This window comes from Monodon monoceros, unplaced genomic scaffold (assembly GCF_005190385.1).
Source record: "Monodon monoceros isolate NGI ecotype Baffin Bay Population unplaced genomic scaffold, NGI_Narwhal_1 Super_Scaffold_20, whole genome shotgun sequence".
NCBI classification, from domain to species: Eukaryota; Metazoa; Chordata; class Mammalia; order Artiodactyla; family Monodontidae; genus Monodon; species Monodon monoceros.
Genome location: NW_021703777.1, coordinates 101,512,176 through 101,535,598, shown reverse-complemented (window position 1 = coordinate 101,535,598; position 23,423 = coordinate 101,512,176). Strand labels below are relative to the sequence as shown.

Genomic DNA, 23,423 nt, shown 5'->3' with positions numbered 1-23,423 from the left:
TCCGGGGCCTGGGGAGACCATGACGCCACTTAGACGCGTCAGCCCCGCCCCGCCGCCGCCAGCCCCGCCCCGCCGCCGCCAGCCCCCACTCGTTGCCATTAGCCCCGCCCCGCCGTCGTCAGCCCCGCCCAGAGATCGCTGTCCCGCAGCCCACTGCGCTCTCCGAGGTTCCGCCAACTGTACCCCAGAGCTGCGCGTGGGCTTTGCGGCGGTTGCTGGGCGCCAGGGCCGCTCCCACGGCAGCGGCGGATGCTAAAGGAATTGTATGTACGGCCTATTTGTCTTTATTCTCCCCTTTGGCACTAGTCCCCTGTCTCCCGCGGTCTTTCCTCTCTGGTAGCCGCCAGGAACGCCTTTCCGTCCCCTTCAGTTCTAGGGAGCATAGTTCTAGGGGGCTTCTTTGCCCGGCGCTGGTGAAACAGTCACAGACCTCTTTCTCTTCCTCTCCCTGACTCGTGTCTTTACTCCCTCACCCCACATCTCTCTTCTTTATTCTCTCCCTTCCTCCTGCGTTTCTTTCATTTTACAGGTACTCGCAAGTAAGAAAATGTCTGTCAGTCAGGACTGACTGAAAAATTAATTTTATTAAGCGCAGACTATTGTGCAGATGGTGCATATCTGCAAATGAACGTTCGTAAGCTCCTGTGATTGGAGATGTGTTCCAGGATTGGTTGCTGATCCTGGGAAGGCTCACCTCCCTCCTCCCACGCCCCTCACTCCGCCTGTTCTATCACAGTGGACAAGCCCTTTAGATCAGTGCTTTTGAAGGATTAAGGACAGTTGTTGCACAGGTACCACGTGTCAGGCATATCATGTAGGAGTCCTTATAAGAGCTCTGCAGGCCCATAACTGGTCACTGATGCCCCTCTGTGTGTGTCCTGTAGTCTATGAAAGATCAGATGGGGTGATGGAGAGGGAAGATTGGCTTGGGTGGCACCGAGAGAGGTCACACCTCACTCTGTAAATAGTATTGTTATTTGCTACTGTTATTCTGTTACTGCAACAGAAGTGTGGGAAAGTGACACTTATTACTATCACATTTAAGAATTCATGCACCAGACATTTTAGACACTGTCTGCCTATGAAATGGATATTCATATTTATTACCTTCTGTGAGTACTAGAATTTATACCACTGGTTTTGTCAGTTGACTCTCTGTTGTCATAAACTCCTGGCCAGTACCAGACAAAAGGAAAGAGGCAGGTGTAACAATAGCAATATATAAAGTAATATTTTATAGCACTTCTCATTTTGTATATTATTTTCATACTCATCCTGTTTATATAGCCTATGAGATAGAGTTGGTTAACAAAACTCCATTTTACTGAAGAAGGAACTAAGCACTGAGATTGAGCAGTATGTGGAACATAGTACAATATACATTCAGTAAATATGAGAAAAGGGATAAATGGATGAGATTTTCAAGAAGCCATGTCTTATTCACTTTTGTATTCTCCAAACCCAGAGGTAAGTCTGGCAACAGTAAGCCCACAAATGTGGGTTAGAGAGGTCGAGTGACTCACTCAGGGACAGGAATGCATCACATACTTTTAGGGCATCTACTGTTTTGCCAGACACTGTGAATACGATGGTTAAAAAGACGCAAGATTCCTGTTCTCATGGAGCTTAAATTGTAATGAAGATAGAAAATAAACAGGTAAACAATATGTGAACAAAGAAATTTTGGATAATGGTGACTGCAGTGAAGAAGTAAAACAATGTGAGGTGAGAGGACCTCAGGGAGGGGTTACTTGAGATTGATTGGTTAGGGAAGGCCTCCCTGAAGAGCTGACATTTGTGCTGAGACCCCAGTGATATCAAATAACCAGCCATGGAAATATTTGGGACCGGAGCAATGCAGGTAAAGGACACTTCAACTACAGAAGCCCAAGGTAGGAAAGAACTTGACTCTTTCAAAGAATATCATAAAGAATGCTATAGCTGGGATATAGAGAAAGTGGGACAAGATGAGCTTGGAGAGATAGTTAGGAGCCAAAGCATAGGTAGGCGCCAAAGGGCTTTCAATCGGCCATGGGGCTTTACCCATGGGACAGGTTAGGAATTTATTTAAAGTATGATAAGAAACCAGAAGGGGTTTTTTATAATATAAAATAAAGATTATATAATCTTTATAATATAATATAAAGATTTTTTTTAAAAATATAAATATTTACAAAAAATATAAATATATATAAAATATATCTTTATAATATAATATAAAGATTTTTATATAATCTGATTTATTGTATAAAGGTTTATTCCGCCTGTTACATGGTGAATGGGTCATAGGGAATGGAAAGCAGCATTAGGAGAAGACCCTTGTGGTAATCCAGGAAGGAATGACCATAGTTTTGGCTAAAGTGGTATAAACATGGATGGATGTGAGATATATTTGGTGGCAGAGCCTACAGACTTGGTGATGTTTTAATTATAGGGGTGAGAAAAAGAGAGAAGCTCCTAGTAGATGGTTTTGCCATTTACCAAATGGAAAAGACTGGAGAAGAAAATGTGTAGAGGGGGGACTGTTTTTATTTTGCTCACCTTATGTTTGGTCTGCTTACTAAAAATCTAAAGTAAGTTCTGAGTCTTGAGTTCTGTGTATGGAACCAAAGATATAAAGTTGAGAGACCTCAGGATGTAGATAAAACTACCTAGGGATAGTGTCTTCATAGAAAGCACTCCAATGATTAAAGGTAAAGCAGAGGAAAAGAAGCAAGCAGAGGAGATGGAGAAAGAGTAGCCAGTGAAGTAGGAAGAAAGTCCGAAGTGTGTGGTGACTTGAAAAGCCAAGACTACAAAGCATGGCCAGTGGTACTGAAATGTGATGAGAGGTGAGGTAAAATAAAGAAATCTGACTTGAATTTTGACAAGCATAATGAAGAGTAAATGTGATGTGAAGATGTGGACATAGCACTGTAGACATCTCAAGATATTTCACTATGAAGAAGAACTGAGAAATGGAGGTTATAGACGAATATATGGGGTCGAAGTAGGATTCTTAAAGATGGGGATACTTAAGTATGTTTTTAGCCTAATGGGAATGACCCAGTATAGAGGGGAAAAATATAGTATAAGAGAGAAAACGTATATCTTAGGAGTGGAGTCTTTGAGAAAGTGAGAGGGGATGGGATCCAGGGAATATGTAGAAATAAATGTTGGCTCAAGAACATGAACATAACATTTATAGTAATGGGAAGAAAGAGAGTATAGGTAGAGATGCAGATACATGAGTAGATTCAGTGATCAGAAGATGAGAGAGTTTCTGCCTGAAGTGAATTCTCTTTTTCTCAATGAGCATAAAGAAAGTATGAGGCAGGATCAGTAGAAGAGAGGTGGAATGTTTGGATAAGAGGTTTAAGGGGTGAAGAAAAGACATAAAATAGTCATTTTGAAGGTAGAAGGCAGTCATACTTGTCTTAGTCCATTCAGGCTGCTATAACCAATAAAAAAAACATAGTCTGGGTGTCTTATAAACAGATTTTTTTTCTCCTAGTTAAAGAGGCTGGGAAGTCCAATATCAAGGTGCCAGCAGATTCAGTTTCTGGTGAGGGCCCAGTTCTTGGTTTATAGATGGCCAAAAGAGGCAAGAGAGCTCTCTGGGTCTCATATAAGGGCACTAATCCCATTCGTGAGTGCTCTGCCCTCATGAACTAATCACCTACCAAAGGCCCACCTTCTAATACCATCACATTGGGGGTTAAGATATCCACATATGGAATTTGAGGAGATACAAATATTCAGTCTGTAGCAATACTAGAGAAACATAGTAGCATAGCTGGGCAGAATTGAGTGGCCATTTCATATTTGTGGCCTTGTGAGTGAGTAGCTGAGATAGGGTGGAAAAAAGATCAAAGGAGCCAAGGAGATCAAGGAACTGAAAGACCAAAGTGGTGGGTGGGTAGACTACCTGGGTATAAGTGATTAAGTTAGTAGCTAAACTAGTCCTTGAACCCAGATACCCTGACTTTCCAGCTCAATGGGTTACTATTTTACTGAGAAATGGTTCAGATCATTACTATTTTGTGCCACCTACCCTTCCAGTTAACATTTTTAAAAAAATTGTGGTCTGATGGTTTTTGGCCAATACATTTAAACTCTAGACTTTCATAGGCTGGTGTTTCAGACTCTCTTGTCCCTTTAATATTTAGTTGTTAAATATTTTGGCTGTTTGTGTGTGTGTGTGTGTGTGTGTGTGTTTTGTTTTTGTTTTAACTTAGATTTTTTGAGATATAATTCACATACCATACCATACATACCAAATTCACCTATTTAAAGTATACAGTTCAGTGCTTTGGGTGTATTCACAAATATATATAACCATCACTACAGTTTTAGAATATTTTCATCACCTCAAAAAGAAACCCCATACCTTGGAGTTAACACCCTTATGTCCTCCCCACCCCTTACCCTAAGCAACCACTAATCTACTTTCTGTCTCTATAGATTTCCCTATACTGTACTTTCACATAAATGGAAGCATATAGTATGTGATCTTTTGTGATTGACTTTTTTCACTTAGCATTATGTTTTCAAGGTTTATCATAGCATGTATCAGTACTTCATTCTTTTTATGGCTGAATAATATTCCATTGTATGGATATACCACATTTTGCTTATCCATTCATCCGTTGATGAATATTTGGGTTGTTTCCATGTTTTGGCTATTATGAATAATGCTACTATAAATATTTGTGTACAAATTTCTGTGTGGACATATGTTTTCTTGAGAATATACCTAAGAGTAGAATTGCTGGGTCATATGGTAACTATGTTAAATCATTTGAGAAACTGTCAGCCTGTTTTCCAAAATGGCTGTACCATGTTACATTATCACCAGCAGTATATGAGGGTCCCATTTCTCCAAATCCTTGTCAACACTTGTTATCTGACTTTTTTTTTAAGTGAGGTATAGTTGATATACAATATTACATAAGCTTCAGGTGTGCAACATAGTGAGTCACAATTTTTAAAGGTTATACTCTATTTATAGCTATTGTAAAATATTGGCTATATTCCCTGTGCAGTACAATATATTTTTGTAGCTTATTTATTTTATACATAGTAGTTTGTACCTCTTAATCTCCCACCCCTATACTGGCCCCCCTTCCCTCTCGCCACTGGTAACCACTAGTTTGTTCTCTCTATCTGTGAGTTTGTTTCTTTTTTGTTATATTCACTAGCTTGTTTTATTTTTTAGATTCCACATATAAGTGAAATCATATAGTATTTGTCTTTTGTTTTTGTTTTTTTAAACATTTTCATGAGTATGTGTTTATTAAAGTACAAAAGCCTACCTTTTAAATAGTAAAGGGAAGGTGAAGGATGAGATTTGGAACTCCTGTTGCCTATAGAGCTGGGATGACAAGTAACAGGGAGACCTGATCTGTAGTCACCCTAATAACAATAATAGTAATTACATTTGGATATCCCTTTATATTTTATGTTATGCTTTTATTTTCTTTTATCTCATTTGATTTTGTAACTACCTTTTTCAGATGAGAAAACTGAGGCTTAGAGAGGTTAAGTGTCTTGACTAAGGACACATACCTAGAAAGTGGCAGAATTACTAACCATGGTGTTCTGACAATAAGTCCCATATCTTTCACTATAGTAGTTTGCCTCTTGACTTTTTACACTCCATTGTATCCAAAGCGATAACAAAGAAAAGCTCTGCTAAGTAGAAAGTAATGGCTGGCTGGAGTCCACTTACAATGTGAGAACGTTTTGTATATGTTTAAAATCCAACAGTTAATGGGATTAGATATTTATCTACCATCTATGGTGTTTGGTAATTCAAAGAACCCGGAAATGATTATGAAATCAGCACTGATTCAATCTAACAGGAAAATAAATGGAAATGGCGAGTCACTGAGAAGCATTTCTTGGACCTCATGTACCATACGTGCTTCCACAATACCCTATAGTGACTAAATTCAATATAAAGAATACAGTACCAGTTACGTAGTGCACTCTCAATTAATATTTGTCAAGTAAAAGAATTATGGTAGTTAAACAAGCACTTACCATACTGGGGTGGATGCTGCAATAAGAATGCATACTGAAGGGAGCTTCTACAAGAATGACTTCTTAAACTCTGTAGAATTAGCTGGGAAAAAAGCAGGGGTGTTGGGTGAGGAGGCAACATACAGAATGTATAAAGTCTTGGGGATGTGAGGCATGGCAAGTTTGAAGAACTACAGTTTAGTACGGTTGAAGTTCAGAATGCCAAGTGAAGAATGAGGAGATACACAAGGACAAGGTTAGCCCTTATAACAGAGGGCTCTGTAAGCTGAGTTTGAGGAGTTTGGACGTTTCTCTTCTATGGGATGCCATTGAAGAATATTAAGCAGGAACTTGCTGTAATCACTGTACATTTTAGAAGATGCATTATGGAAATTACAGGGGGGAGGGCCAAGGCTGGACATGGAGAAAACAGTTGGAAAGACCATTATAGTGTTTAGAGGGAAAGGTGCTTATGGCCTGAACTGGGATAGTGGCAATTTATATGGAGAAAAGTGGGCAAAATTTTTTAATATTTAGGAGCTTGTGTTATCATGATTTAGTAACTCACCAGATGTCAGCAGGAAAGGAAAAGGGGGGAGAAGGAATGACTCCTCAGTTTCTAATTTGAGCAACTAGGTAGTTGGTAGCTTCATTCTCTGAGATAGGAAATTCTCTGAAGAAGGAATAGATTTGGTGGGGAAAGGTCTTGGATTCAGTTGTACATACACTGAGCTTAGCTTAAGATGCTTATAAAGGTCATCGAGTAGAGATATTCAATATTTAGGTAAATATACTAGTTAGAATCTCTAGGTCTTCTCTAGGCCAGGCTCATCAGCTTATTGGTCATTGGGAGTAAAATAAATGTCTTAAAAAATAGAGAGAGAGTGACAAGAAAAAAGGGCAGAAGGCAGAATCCCAAGGAACCTCAACATTTAAGGGACAGATAAAGGAAAGGAAGCTTGTAAAGAAGGCCAAGGATAGACAACTAGAGAGGGAGAAGGAAGGTAGAGCAAGTGACAGAATGATGTGAGAATTCAAAAGGGAAGGTGACTTCCAGTTTTGAGTATGCCTTGCAGGAAGCTTTTCCTGGAATACCCTTAAGCAACAGATATAATTTGCAAAGAAGAGATGCAGTGGGAAGGCATTCCAAGCAAATAAGAGAAAACAAATAATGCATAGGGGAGCAGTTAACAGTTTAATTTGACTGAAATACAGGGTCAAGAGAGCTACAGAGGAAGCTGACAAGATGGTTTGATGCCATGTTGTGGAAAACCTTGGATTCTGGACAAGTTGTTAGTAACTCTTCTATGGGTGAGAAAAACCATTGTGTTTGGTAATAAGAAAAAGACAAGAATATAAAACATGCTCCGAATCGTGGAATACCTTACCATTTTATTGTGGAAACAAAATCTAGGCACCTGAAAAGAATAAAAATTCAATTTTTATTAATGAGATTAATGAGAACAAATACTAAATACTATAATAATTTTAATAGTGGCAGAGTCCATTTGAATTGGAGTAGTAGTGTCCAGATTTGTATTGTCCTAATTAAATAGTAATGTCAGCTAGTCATTGTCTTAAAAAAAAAAAAAGGGGCTTCCCTGGTGGCGCAGTGGTTGAGAGTCCGCCTGCCGATGCAGGGGACACGGGTTCGTGTCCCGGTCCGGGAAGATCCCACATGCCGCGGAGCGGCTGGGCCCGTGAGCCATGGCCGCTGAGCCTGCGCGTCCGGAGCCTGTGCTCCACAACGGGAGAGACCACAACAGTGAGAGGCCCGCGTAACACACACACACACACACAAAAAGTACAGCATCTGAAATAAAACATTCACTGGATGGACTCAATAGCAGAATGGAAATGAACTAGGAAAGAATCAATGAACTTGATGATAGGTAAATAGAAATCATTCTCGCTGAAAAACAGAGTGAAAAAAAGACTGAAAACTAAAGTGCACAGAGCCTCAAGGACCTCCTGTGGGACACTATTATGGAGTCTACAGCCTAATGAGACAAACACAGTAAACAGTCACTCTAATCAATACATGACTACAAACTGAGAAAACTGCTGTGAAAAAAATGATCAACATTCTATAAGAACATAAGAAACTGGACCTTACTTAGTCTATGGGCAGTGGTGGTGTCATAAATATTTCCCTGAGGTCCTTGAGCTGAGGGATTAAAAAGGAGTTAGCCAAATGAAGGGGAGGTTGGTGGAGAGTATTTCAGTTGGAGGGAAAAGCAAGTATTAAGGCTCTGCAGAAGGAATCTAGCAATTTCAAGGACCTGTAAGAACATCAGAGTGGCTGGGAATGAAAAAAATGAATGGGGAATGGTATGAAATTAGGCTTGAGAGGGACCCGTGGACTACATTGTGCAGAATCCTGTAGGATTATCACTGCAATTAACTGGATGTTTATTCATATGTTGATATCTTAATCCCCAAAATGATGGTATTAGGAGGTGGGACCTTTGGAAGGTAATTAGGTCATGATGGTAGAGTCCTTATAAAAGGGATTAGTACCCTTATAAAAGGGACTCCAGAGAGCTCTCTAGCTGTCTCTTTGTCATATGAGGATACAATGAGAAGTCAGCAGTCTGCAACCCAAAAGAGGGCCTTCACCAACCATGCTGGGACGCTGATCTTGGGACATCCAGTTTCCAGAACTGTGAGGAATAAATTTCTGTTGTTTACAAGCCACCCAGTATTTGGTACTTTGTTGGAGTAGTTTGAACACAGCCATGTTAAATGTTTTTGTCTTTATCCTAAAGCCAGTAAGGGGTATTGGGGCACTCAACCAGTGAACTGAAGTGAGGACTGAGGGCAGAACCTTCATGACCCCCAACTTTTAGCAGTTGATGAGAGAAAATGAGTCTGCAAAGAAGACAGGAAAGGAATAAGGAGGAAGATGGGGGGTGGGGTAAGAGAGTGGTTTAATAAGAGTGAAAAGAAGAATGTTTCATCATGTCATATGTTCACTTGTGGATTATTTATGACCTTAAGTAGAATTACTTTGTGGAGTGAAAGGAGTAGAACCTCAAGTGGTAAATATTGCTGAGTGAGTGGTTTGTGAGGAAAAGAAGACTGTGGTGAGAACCACCAGCTCTGCAAAAAGTTTATTAGTAAAGGGAAGGAGCAGCTGAATGGGGATGTGGGTTTCTAGGAAACTTTTATTAAGATGAACTCATTTAAACGTCATTGGGAGGGATCTAGTTGAAAGGAAGTGGGAGAGGAGGAATAGTTGATAACAGGCAGAGAAGGATCATTGATGATATAAAATTCTTGAGAATACAAGAAGGAATATAATCCAAAATACAAGTGCTCTGCTTGCCTTAGGAGGAAGGACACTTCCTTTAATGTAAGAGGGAGAGAAAGATTTGTAATGGAAGTTGGAGGTAAGGTTATCTACTGAGAATGAGGGGTTATATGTGGAGCCACGGTGGTAAATGAATCACCCAAGTGTATGTTTAAGACTCAGAAGGATTACAAACTTGGGAGTCAGCTGTTCATGTCTTTGGTGAATAATGGAAAGGAACCAAGATAAGGTCAGTAAATAACAGTGACTGGAAGAGGGAGAAAGCGGTATTGCCAAACTATACAAGCTTCAAAGAGGCAAGGTTTTTAAAAAGTAATGTATATAAATAGCAGTTGTCAGAAGGAAGTAAGCAAATAAACAGCTATTATGAAAGAGGACTGTAGGGGAAGTAGTATGCTTAAGGGAAGGGCTTGGTTTCAGATAGGACACAGAATTTGAGAGAATGCTCTGAAGAGGTTGAGAGTTTGATAATTCTAGCAGAAGTTCCAGAGTGCTCAGTGAAAGGGGTTGGAGGGTAAGAGGCACGTAGAGGGATCTTAACACCTTTATAATTGATTTCCAATGAGCTATTTCTAAATAATCTTAGCCTTCTCGACTTATTCATTATTTACACCCTATTTTCAAGTTTTTCCTAAGGCCCTTATTTTTAATACTTTCTTTTCTAAAATAGACAAACCAAAAAGTTAGATACTTGATAGATTTTCTCTTCTTTTTTTTAAAACAGATTTAAGTTATAATGGCCATTTTCTAAACGTTAGCATCTAAACCCTGTGAGAGCTTTGTCTATGTATGACACAGTGTCTGATATATTATAAGCACTTTAGTTTTAAGAGTGTGGGCTCTGGAGCCAAACTGCCTGATTTTGGCCCCAGCTCCTTTATTTATACCTTTGTGACCTCGGAAAAAGCACAGACAGTGGGAGTGAACCAAGGGGAAATAATGTATCTCTGACCTGGGAAAAATGAGTGAGGTTATTGTAATTTGTCGGGGGCATCATCTAAGGCAAAATTCCTGGAGAACTATTCCCTAGGAACCAGAACAAATTGAGGTAAAACTGAGTGTTACAAATCTACCTCAACTGAGCTCAGTCTCTGATTTCCTTAAAGTGATTAGCACTCCCCCCCACCACACATTTATTTCTGGAAGAAGATAACATTTGGAGACTGTATCATTTCTTATACATGTCAAGTTTTCAATAAAATTATTAGCCATGCTAGCTTTTAGACAATACTTTATGACCACACACCAAGACAGAAAATTGAAAATAGAAACATGTTCAAAAATGACCCAGATTTTTGAGTTAGGAGACGAAGATGTTAAGATGACTATGATTGTAAGACCTCAAACTATAAAAGTCTTTGAAGAAAAAATAGGGGGAAAGCTTCATGACTTTGGATTTGGCAATGATTTCTTGAATGTTACACCCAAAGTACAGGCAAAAAGAAAAAATAGATGAATTGGACAACATCAAAATTAAAAACTTTTGCTCATGGAAGGACACTATCAACAGAGTGGAAAGGCAACCCACAGAATGAAAGAAAGTATTTGCAAACAGATAAGTGATTAATAGCCATAGTATTTAAAGAACCCCCACAACTCAACAACAAAAAACAATCTAGTTTTAAAATGGGCAAAGGACTTGAATTCGCATTTCTCCAAAGGAGATATACGAATGGCCAATAAACACATGAAAAGATTCTCAACATCACTAATCATTAGGGAAATGCAAATCAAAACACCACATTGAGATACCATTTCATACCCATTATGATGGCTATTAACAAAAACCCAAAATAACAGGTGTCAACAAGTGTGTGGGGAAATTGGAACCCTTGCACATGGCTGGTGTGAATATAAAGTGGTATAGTCACTGTGGAAAACAGTATGGCAGGTCCTCAAAAAATTAAACGTAGAATTACCATATGATCTAGCAGTTCTCCTTTGTACATACGCATGAGAATTGAAAGCAGACTTTGAACAGTTATTTGTACATCCATGTTTATAGCAGCATTATTCACAATAGCCCAAAAGGTGAAAACAACCCAAAGGTCCATCAACAAACGAAGGGATTAAATTCATAGCTTTTGCCCAGTCCTAAGGTAGAACTCCATGTTTCCATTGCATTCTGGTACTTGGATGTGACCACTGGCTTCGAACTCATCCTCTTCCCCTGCCACTGAGCAGTCCTGGCTTCATCTCTCTCTAGTTGTATGACCCTGGGAAAGCCACTGACCCTCCAGTCCTCAGAGCCCTCATCTGTTCAATGGGGGGAGGGGGTGGTGATATGAGGAAAGCAGACACATATCATGTATGTAGTACCTATCTTGGGGTCTGGTACATTGTAAGCACTAAATATATGATTGTATTTATTCATTCAGCATCTATTCATTCATCAACACTGGTGTTAATTAATTCCACAATAGGAAGCATGGATATAGTCCTAACCCACTTCTTGCAGGCTAATTTTCCAGGAAAACGATCATCTCCCACTAAATCGAGTAAATAAGATGCTACAGTATGGCTGTCTCCTTTGCATTTTATGTTGGTGTATTGCCATCTAGTGGACAATGCACAAGTTACAAGCAAAAGAGGAAAAGGGCGCTCAGAGAAAGGCGATAATCCTAAAAGAAATGTTTACCGTGCAGATTGCTCCATAGCATTGTTGGATTTCAATAACTATCTGAAAAACATAAATAACAAGATGTGTTCTGAATATAAAATAAACTGTAAATGAACACTATAGTATGTTACCAGCTTATAACCTTACAATCTCTAACTTGTTCTAAGCAAAATAAAAAATAAAAGAATCAGCATTCTTTCCTGCAACTGACCGCTTTTCTCCATTTGAGTTCTCCATGCCACATATTGGATGGGAATCTAAGTCATAAGGAAGCCACTCAACCAGGGGTTAGACCTCCTGACTTCTCTACCTTTAACTAGCTGAGCAACTCTGTTTTCCTTTCTGAGTATGTTACCATTATGGAGTGCTTACCATATGCTTGGGACTATGCTGAATATTTTATTTGGATTATCTCACTTAATCATTAAATTATTAATAGTGAACCACTAAAAAAAAAAGAGACAAATGAAGGGGGTAAGCAAAATATGGTATATACATCAATGGAATATTATTCAGCCTTAAAAAGGAAGGAAATTCTGATACATGTTACAAAATGGATGAATTTTGGAGACATTATACTAAGTGAAATGGGCCAGATGCAAAAGGACAAATATTGTATGATTCCATTTATATGAGGTACCTGGGGTAGTCAAATCATAGAGACAGAAGGTAGAATGGTGGTTACCAGGGAGTTTCAGGAGGGGAGAATAGGGAGTTATTGTTTAATGGATACAGAGTTTCAGTTTGGGATGATGAAAGAGTTCTGGAGATGGGCAGTGGTGATGGTAGCTTAACAATGTGAATGCACTTAATACCACTGAAATGCACACTTTAAAGTGGTGAATTTTATGTCATGCATATTTTATCAAAATAAAATTTTTTTTTAGTAACTATAATATCAGTCAAAGAGAGGGAAAATATATTATCTTCAAAGGAGTCATGGTAAGAATGATAATTAAATGCTTAACAGAAATTATGGGAGCCAGAATGCAATGGAACATTTTTTAAATGCTTACAGAAAATAACTTCTAGACTAGAATTCTGTATCCAGTGAGAATACCCTTCAAAAGTGAAGGTGAAATTAGCACATTTCAGACAAATAAATAATGAAAGGGTTTATTGTCAACAGATCTATAGTAAAAGAAATACTGAAAACAGACAATACCAAGGTCATCAAGGATATTGAGCAACTATAAAGACAGGTTACAACCAGTGCAGTAAAGAAAGAAAAGGAGATTAAATGCATAAATAAAACTTGTATACTTACTTGTATACTTAGAAAATCCAAAAGAATCTACAGACTATTAGAATAAAGTGAACTTATTAAGGCCTGCATATAAAATAAATAAACAAAAATTACTTGTATTTCTGTATATCAGCAAAAACAAATAATGAATTTTTTAAATGATACTATTTTGGTAACATCCAGAAAAGCATCAATGCCTAGAAATAAGCCTACCTAGAAATAAGCCTAATGAAAGATGTGCAAGACCTCTAAATTCAGTTTAGAGTTTTACAAAACGTTATTAAAATAAAGAAAATCTAAATAAGTGGAAGTATATACAGTGTTCAAGGACTGACATACTATTAAGATATCACGTTCTCCCCAAATTGATCTGTAGATTCAGTACAATTTCAGACAAAATTCCAGCAGGTTTTGTGTGTGTGTGTGTGTGTGTGTGTGTGTATATTTGTGAATTGACAACTTGATTCTAAAATTCATATGGAAATACAAAAAGCCAAAGAGTCAGTCCAACTCTATCAACACCTATTATATAAGCACAAATGTAGTGTTGGCATAAGGATAAAAAAATAGGCCAGTGGACCAGAACAGAATCCAAAAGTAAATTCACATATATGTGGTCACCTTATTTACAACAAAGGTGACCCTGAAGTGCAATGGGTAAAGGATGGTCTTTTTAATTAATGGTGCTGAGTCAATTAGATATCGTATGGGAAAAAAATCAATTTTTATCTTTTTCTCACACTATACATAAAAATCAATTCCAGATGGATCATAGACTTAAATGTAAAAGGCAAAACACTAATGCTTTCAGAAGAATATGTAAAGAGATATCTTTATGATCTCAGGGTTGGCAAAGATTTCTAAAACAATAAAAACTCCAGCCATAAAGGAAGAAGAGAACAAATTGGACTAAATTAAAGTAAAAACTTCTGTTCATTCAAAGACATCATCAGAGTGGAAATGCAAGCCACAGAGTAGGAGATGATATTGGCTATTTATATATTCAAGAAAAGATCCATTCTAGAGTAGATAAAGAACTCCCAACAAATCAATTAGAACAATACAGGCAATACATTTTTTTTAATGGGCAAGAGAGTTAAACAGATACTTTACTAAAAAAGATATTTAAACGGGCAATAAATATATGAAATATATTAGTCATCAAGAAAATGCAACTTAAATCCATAATGCAGTATCACCAGAATAACTAAAAGGAAAAAGACAGATGATGCCAAGGTTAATAAGGATTTGAATAATACTAAAGAGTATTTGGTTCAAATTCCAACTATGCTACTTGCCAGCTGTGTGACTTTGGGAAAATTACTTAAAATTCCTGGGTCTCAGCTTCAACATCTGTAAAATAAGGATAATAATAGTAAATAATTCGTAGAGTTGTGAGAATCGAATGAGATAATTCCTGTTAAGTGTTTAACAGTCCAAGTTGTGTCAGCTGTTATTATATCATTTAATCCTCACAATAACCAATAAATTAAGCAATATTATATCATTATTTTACAGATAAGGAAATTGAGGCCTAGGGAAATAAATCACTTCTATCTCGGCTTCAAAGTTCTTGCTTTTAGTTACTATGCTAATTGGTAGTTACCACCTACCAATTCCGCTTTTGGCAAATATGTAAAGAGAGTTTTGAGTAATTGCCAGGCACAAATATTGCTTGACACAGTATCAAGCTTCTCTTATAGCTCCTAACCTATTAAATTTATTATTCAGACCCCTTATCTAGGTTTTCAAGCTCTAATGCACTGTTTGCTCCCCTGGATCCCAAGTCCTGCCATCCTAATCATGACATAGTTGCAGATCTTAAAATAAGCTGCCTGGTTTCTCGATATCTCTCCTTGTATGATTCTTTTTTTTTTTTTGCGGTACGCGGGCCCCTCACTGTTGTGGCTTCTCCCGTTGCGAAGCACAAGCTCCGGACGCGCAGGCTCAGCGGCCATGGCTCACGGGCCCAGCCGCTCCGCGGCATGTGGGATCTTCCCAGACCGGGGCACGAACCCGTGTCCCCTGCATCGGCAGGCGAGCTCTCAACCACTGCACCACCGGGAAAGCCCCTTGTATGATTCTTGATGTTACGTTTGCATGCTCCTAGTCCATCTGCCTAGTTATGACTCACAATTTGTCCTCATTCAAGTCGCAGTTGAAATGTCCCCTTGACCACTGTGACATCATGCTGGTTTATTTTCTTCAGTATTTAATTGCAGTCTGAAAATATTGTTTATTGCCTTTCCCTCCCCCCCTACAAGAATATAAGCTCCATGAGAGTAGAAACCTATATTCCCGTTTTGTTTTGCTGCTTTTATCTTCAGAGTCCAGAAGAGTAGGCATTCAGAACTTACTGAGTGGCTGAACTTTGTGCCCTGACTCTTGTGTACTGGAGTTCAGATTTTTTAATGGTGCTAGCCCTCAGCCTGTCCCTTCGGAACCTGAAACAACTTACGTGATTCACCCACATTCCTTGTTCATAGGGCTTACTAATACTTAGCTTCTGGTCTAACAGCTAACATGTAGTCATTCTAATAATTCTGATATTCCCTTTAACTAACATGGAGTTTTACTTTAAAAGGACTTAGAAATCTCATTTTTTCATCAAATTTTAAAAAATAACTTATTTTCTGTTTTAATATCATAAATTCAGTTATGATTCCTTATAGGATTTTACACAGTAATATTTTACTTCATAAAGTGAGACAATATATGTAAGCACCCAGCATATGGTAGGTACTCAGATGTTAATGTACCTTTTCATTAAAAACTTTCATGATTAAAATTGCTTGCCTTTAAAAAAAATATAGATACTTGAAGCACATTATTATCAAGTACTTAAAAATTAAAACTTGAAATCTTTAATTTTGTCTTCAACAGTAACTCAAGAATTGAAAGATATTTTTAAGGCAAAGATACTCTCCCTCTACTCAAAGGCCGCAAAGACCACAGAGAAGGTAGAAACAACAGATATTTTAAAATAAATGTTTCCAGAACTAATTCTCCTCTTGATATGGTTCTAGTTCACTGTTTTTTCCTAGTTCGTTCTTATTCAAAATAAAACCTATTTTATTTTACTTAATGTTGAACCCACAGACCTTTCTCATGGACCATGTATGAAGACAGCATGCTTATAGATGTAGGCCTTAATGTAGTTGATCACATTTCATTTAAAGTTTTTTTGGAGTCTCATGCAGGAGTTGACTGACTGGAGTAAATCAATGATGGAAATTAGCTCAAACATATTATTTCAGTGCATGAAATAAAGAACTAAGTTTTCTGATATATGCTTTTAAGATACGGCCCAGGATTATGAACTACTGAGAAGTATTAAATTGTTTTGTGGTAATGATTTTTAAAACTTATGCACATGACTTTGGTTAATAACTTTAAAATGAATATTTGGACTGTTCTTACTATAAAGATATCTGACTTGACTGTGGTGAAACGTTATGCTAAAAAATTATTTTAAAATGAATCCCACTTAACCGTGTTTGTTTTCAGATGGACTTATAGTCCTTTTTTTTTTCTTTCTTTCAAATTACTTTTAAACATTAGCATGTACACCACAGATCCAAAAAATGAACATTTGGAGGATAAAAACATCCAATCATCTACAACTCCTCAGGTAAAAAATTAAAACTATATTGTAACATATGACATGAAAACAATCTGATGCTAAAACTTATTTTTAAAGTTTAATAGGTTTTTTTATATGTTCGGTTTAAAAGTGAGAAGTGGTCATTTTATACTATGAAACCATAGAAAATGAATTCATAGCCCTATACTTATTGAATGTGAAAGATATCCATGACATATTGTTAAGTAAAAAAGCAGGTTATGGAACACTAGTATATTTACATTTTTATTAATAAATAACACACATATTCTGTCTCCCTTTCTCAGTCTCCCTCTCTCTTTCACATACACGCACACATTTCTAGATAAATATATGTCAATATGTTAGCAATGGTTAACTCTGAATAGTGGGATTTGGAATGACTTTATTTTTTTCTGTTTATCTATATTTTTTGTTTTTCTAACATGATCATGTGTTATCTGGATATTTAAAAAATAAATGATTCAGGCTAAAAAAAAAAAAAGAAGTGGTCATTTTAAAATAACTAGTTTTAATATGTCCCAAGAAATGGGCAAAAGGAATGAAAACATGGAAGGGGTGACTATAGATTATTTTGGAACCAAAGAGGCAGATTTTAGGAATAATGAAAATTTGGCTTACTATTTCTTGCCATGTCCAGAATAAAGTTAGTAGTTTAGAGTAAAAGAGGTAAAGAAAAATCTAAATTAATTAAAATGTTGTGCTGTACATTCGAAGGAGACCCAGGTTTTTATTTTTGCAAGTATGTAGAGTAAGTCATTAGACCTTTTGTTGACCTAGTTTTACTAAATATTAATTGCTCATAATTAGAATTATAAATTGTTTATTTTTATTATTTTTTCTCCTTTTTTTTGCGGTACACGGGCCTCCCAATGCCGTGGCCTCTCCCGCTGCGGAGCCCAGTCTCCGGACACGCAGGCCCAGCGGCCACGGCTCACGGTACCAGCCGCTCCGCGGCATGCGGGATCCACCCAGACCGGGGCAAGAACCCGCACCCCCTGCATCGACAGGCGGACTCCCAACCACTGCGCCACCAGGGAGGCCCCTAAATTGTTTATTTTTTAAATAGAGGTTTCTACAGTTCTTAAGGGCCAAAAAAGTCCTTTTGAAAAAAATGTTTAAAATATTCACCATTGATCCTAATTACTTTATCTGTAAAGACTTCATCTTACTCTATGTAAATTTATTATAAATTCTGAAATAATAAAACTTAAAATAATATGGTTTTATTGTATATGACCTTTCACCCACCCTAATCAAAACTCACCTTTGTGTCTTTACCCTGAACCTTTTGTATAGTGACAGACTTTCCAGAAAAAGGTCTCTATATCAGAACTCCAACAGATTATTCATGATCCGGTTTAAAGAACTTTGATTTTAAAGAGCTACATAATTCGTTTACACCAGCTGCTATGGTGCCTCTGTCTCCCTAGTCATTAAATGCTTCCTCTTCCTTTCCTTATTCTGTCCAAGCTCTCTAGCCTTTGTTACCATTTCTTGTGACAATGTGATGTTCTCTCTCCACTGCACTCAAAAATATTATCAATACACTCAAAGCATTGGCCTGCATGTCCACACACGTACATGCATATGCACACACACATGCATCATGATAACAGCAAGGATGTTTGAATATCGCTATTCCATGGTTAACTATTCTGTTTCTTTTTAATCTTCTGTTTTGGTTTGGTTTTTACCTTGGGAGAAGCCTTTCAATATTCTCACAAACTAAAGGTGTCCTTTTTCCCCCTAAATCAGCAGTTTCATTATTAGACTAATTACCATTAAATACTGGAAGATTGAGGTATACCCATAAACCATCTAAATATGTTATCTATAAATAGTAGTGGAAAAAGCATGAACATTGAATTTCTGAAAGCTTGATCTGTTTTTTTCTCATTTTTCTTATATAAATTTTCAAATGAAATGAATCCAAGTTAAATTATATTTCACCTCCTTTCCAATTTAGTTGCATTTTAATTCTACAAAAGTTTTGCTGAATGATGTTTGGGAGTTAGACTAAGTAGGGACAGTTTTAATTATTCTGCCTGCACTATAGGCGTACTTATTCAGTATACATAAATCACAAATGAATATGGCAGGGAGGCAGGTCTACAAAAGGCTAAATCAAGGTGCCCTACAAAATACACTGTTGTTACCTCCCCAAATACCTATTGATATAGAGCATGAATATTATTTTGTATGTATAATTCTCCATGTTCACAGTAATAATATGAATTTAATTATGAAATTTGGTTGTCTCTTACATTCATAAAATTGTACAAGTATATTTCTTAAAAGACTTTCTTGTTTTTACTTCAGATCCTCAAAACTAGTGATACTAATGAACATGAAGAAACTAAGGAAACTGTCTTGTCAAAAACAGAGGAAACAAAACCACAGATGGAAAAGAAGTGTTCTTGTCCTCCACAAGGAACACTGAATAAAACTATTACAAATGGTATGTGAAATAAGATATGTAAATGGATAGAAAATGAGAGATATATTTGATAAGTATTAAAATACAAGCCAACAAAGACACTGCTTAATCTATACACTCCAGATCAGATGAGCACCCCTATTTACAAGCAATAGGTGGACAAAGAGGAAATAGTTCCTTAAATCTGTCAAAAATAATAATTGCTTAACAGATCTATATTTTAATGTTTTTCATGACTTTTTATGTTAAATTTTGGAAATTAGAAACAGAAGTGATAGAAAGATTTTTATTTAAAACCTACTTTTGACATTTAGTTTTAAGTATAGAAGGGACATTGTACTTCTGCCAATATTAAGGTTCTTATTTAAATTAAGCCCCAAATTTTATGCTGTCTTAAAGAGTTGTGTAGAACTTGCTTTCCCACTAAAATTTTAAAGCATCTCATTGTCACCAAATATTTATAGAAGGTTTTTTTTCCCCTAGATTTCTATATGATTAAACTTGAGAGAGAGTTTGACTTCTAGAAGTACAGATCTCACAGAAAACAAAAATTAGATTAAAATATGATGAAGGATTAGTATTTGAAGTTTACATTGTTTTTCTTTGCTGCTTGCTAACTTTAAACTGAAAATTTTATTAATTGATGTAGTAAATTCATTTAGCAAAAGTTGCTTTTTAATTAAAATCAGTATTTTTAAGGCCCTGAATCTAAAGTAAACTTGAACGTCTGCCAATGTAAGTGACTGGACTCCTTTGTAAATATAACTTTTGCACATAGGTCTCACATACACATCCCCATGACTTTATTTAGGGGGCAGTTTCTATACAGCAGTTGTTAGAAGTAGGGCCAGTGCATGTGGAAGAGAGGGAAATGTATTGGTCACCAAAGATTATCCATCGAGGTTGAGGACTGAGGTTTGCTCAGGAACTAGTTGAGGAGTTTTATAACAACAAACTTTGATACTTATAACTGGTTTCCCCCTTTGTTTTCCTTCATTTTTGATTTTGAAAATTTAGAGAAATTCATAGGAAAAAGGAGCTTCATGTTTCTATCTTGGGGGTCTATATTCTTGTACTCTCTTTTTCAATCTGTCTCTCTCTCTCCCTCTCACATACACGCCCTATTTTCAAACTAAACAAACTCTTAAAAGAGTGTATACTCTGGATAATAGAAAGAAATAGAGCTGCGGTTTGTCAACAAGTCATGTTTAATTCAGCAATCCTGCAGTGTACACAGGTTAAATTAAATAAGAAATCTAAACTTTCAACCACATGTAGAAATCAGTCTCATCACTTTTAATCACACTGTTTATATCTTACTTGGAGGTTGGCTTCCCTAATCACAAAGAAATGGATACTCTAGGGCAATAAGTTTAGGTTTTAGGCTATTGCTCCTTTTTTGTTTCTTTTTAGTTTACTTTGAATAAAGGTACTAACTTATTTCCATTAAGTTATTTTTCCTTTAAATAAATGAAAGGGAAGCTTTATTATACATCCAACTATGATTTTCAAATAATCTGGGAACCAAATTTCTCCATTAAAATCTTACCACTAGTTTCATAAAGCAAGCAGTCTTGGAAGTTTAGAGCTCAAAAATAATATCCCAGACAATTCCAGTTTCTGGTCCAGCATCATCACTCCATCCTTACAACAAATAAAGAGCTGAACAGACTGAAAAATCATCAGCTCTTCTTAGTTCCATCGAAGAAGTGAGGTCACAGGGCAAATTACTGCCCCCCAAATTAGAGACAGGTTGATACAGAGAATCATAAGTTAGAGCAGAAACCTCTGCGGGAACCAGTAGTGAGGGTAGGAAATTTGTCAATTAGCTGGAAGCTCAGTGTGGGCAAGTCTGAGAGTTAAAAACTATAGGAGGAGCCCAGTCATGGTGTTGGGGGACATCCTTTTGTGAGTTGTACCTCCAAGAGCCATCTGTCAGGGAGAGAGAAATGGTAACCACTGTGAAATACAACAGAGATCCTGTTCTTAATAAAACCTGCCCTCAAGAGAAACTGTTTTATCAGTGTATAACCTGTGGGGACTTTATTAGCCTAACCAACTAAGGAGAAGAGAAATACCCAACTCCAGCCCTCTCTAACCATACCATACAACCTCAGGGGGTGAAAAAAGAAAAAAAAACCTGAAAAGAACTTGTGAAATTTACAGCCCAGGGTACACAGTCTCACTAAAAGACTGAGGCCTAATCATAGGACTATAGAACTCTTCTTCCCCCCCTACAACTTACCTTCACATTACCATAGGTCCTTTTACCAGCACATCATGTTCCCCTTTAAACAAAAATATATAAAATGTATTAAAAGGCACAAAACACATTTTGAAGAGACGGAGAAAGCATCAGAACCAGACGCAGATATGACAAGGGAGTTGGAATTATCAGACCATGAATTTAAAACAGCTCTGACTAATATACTAAAGACTCCAGTGGAAAGGTAGACAACATGTAAGAACAGATGGGTAATGTAAACAGAGAGATGGAAATGCTAGAAATACTGTAACAGAAATGAATGCCTTCAATGGGTTCATTAGGAGACTAAGCACAGCTGAGGAAAGAATCTGAGCTTGGGGATTTGTCAACATAAACTTTCAGACCACAATGGACTTAAAAGTATGATTTATTAACAGAAAGGCAGCTAGAAAATCCCAGAATACTTGGAGATTAAACAATATACTTGTAAATAACACATGGGTCAAAAAAGAAACCTCAAGAGACATTTCTAAATATTTTGAATCAAATGAAAATAAAAATACAAGCTATCAAAGTTTGTGAGATACACTGAAAGCAGCACTTAGAGGGAAAATTATAGCATTGAATGCATATATTAGAAAAGAAGAAAGGTATAAAATCAGTTATCCAAGCTTCCACCTTAGGAAACTAGAAAAAGAAGCAAAATAAATTCAAAGTAAGCAAAGGAAAAGAAATAATAAAAATTAGAGCAGATATCAATAAAATTGAAAACAAGAAATAGAGAAAATCAATGAAACCAAAAGCTTGTTCTTTGAAAAGATCAGTAAAATTGATTGCCTCCTGCTAGGCTAACTAAGAAAAAAGAAAACATAAATCACATATCAGAAATGAGAGAGGGAACATCACTACAGATTCCATGGGCATTAAAATGATAATAAAGAAACATCATAAACAACTCTATGTCCACAAATCTGATAGTTTAGAAGAAGTGGACCAATTCCTTGAAAGACCCAATCTACCAAAATGCACACAAGAAGAAATAGATAACCTGAATAAGACTATACCAGTAAAAGAAATTGAATCAACCATTAATAACCTCCCAAAACAGAAAGTATCAGACTCAGATGATTTCACTTGTGAATTCTACTAACTATTTAAGAAAGAAATTATACCAATTTTCTACAATCTCTTCCAGAAGATAGAAGCAGAGGGAAGCTTGCCAACTCATTTTATGAGTCTAGTATTACTTTCATACCAAAACTAAAGACATTAGAAGGGGAAAACGAACCAATATCTCTGATGAACATAGATGCAGAAATTCTCAATTTGTTGTAATTCTCTATATTAGCAAATAGAACTCAACAACATATAAAAATAAGTATACTTTACAACCTTGTGGGATTTATCCTTGATATGCAAGGTTGGTTCACATTTGAAAATGAATTAATGTAATCCATCACATCAACAAGCTAAAGAAGAAAAATCACATGATTATATCAACAGATGCAGGAAAAGCATTTGACAAAATCCAATACTCATTCATGATAAAAACTTCAGCAAATTACAAGTTCTTTGTCAACTTGACAAAGAACATCAATTAAAAATCTATAGCTGCCGTCATACTTAATTGTGAGGAAATAGCTTTCCCAGTAAGATCAGGGACAAGAACATGATGCCCTCTCTCGCCACTCCTTTTCAATATTGTACTGGAAGTCCTAGCTAATATAGTAAGACAAGAAAAGGGTATAAAAGGCATACAGACCGGGAAAGAAGATATAAAACGCCTTTGTTCACACATAATATGATTGTCTATGTAGAAAATCTAAAGAATCTAGGGGAAAAAATCTCCTGCAACAACTAAAAAGTGAGTATAATAAGGTTGCAGGATACAAGGTTAGTATACAAAAGTCAGGGGTTTTTTTCCTATTTACCAATAATGAACAAATGGAATTTGAAATGAAAAACGTATCACC

The 23,423-nt window shown here is 36.7% G+C and overlaps 1 protein-coding gene across 1 annotated transcript in view; it reads left to right on the top strand.

Moving 5' to 3' along the window:
* Nucleotides 1–16,735: 16,735 nt before the first annotated feature.
* SLC9B1 (solute carrier family 9 member B1) overlaps nucleotides 16,736–23,423 on the top strand; it is a 47,336-nt gene continuing 40,648 nt past the window's right edge. The window contains exons 1-2 of the mRNA XM_029235474.1: nucleotides 16,736–16,813; nucleotides 19,127–19,265. Coding sequence (XP_029091307.1) covers nucleotides 16,745–16,813; nucleotides 19,127–19,265 — 208 coding nt within the window. The 5' untranslated portion in view covers nucleotides 16,736–16,744. The remainder of the gene's footprint in view (nucleotides 16,814–19,126; nucleotides 19,266–23,423) is intronic.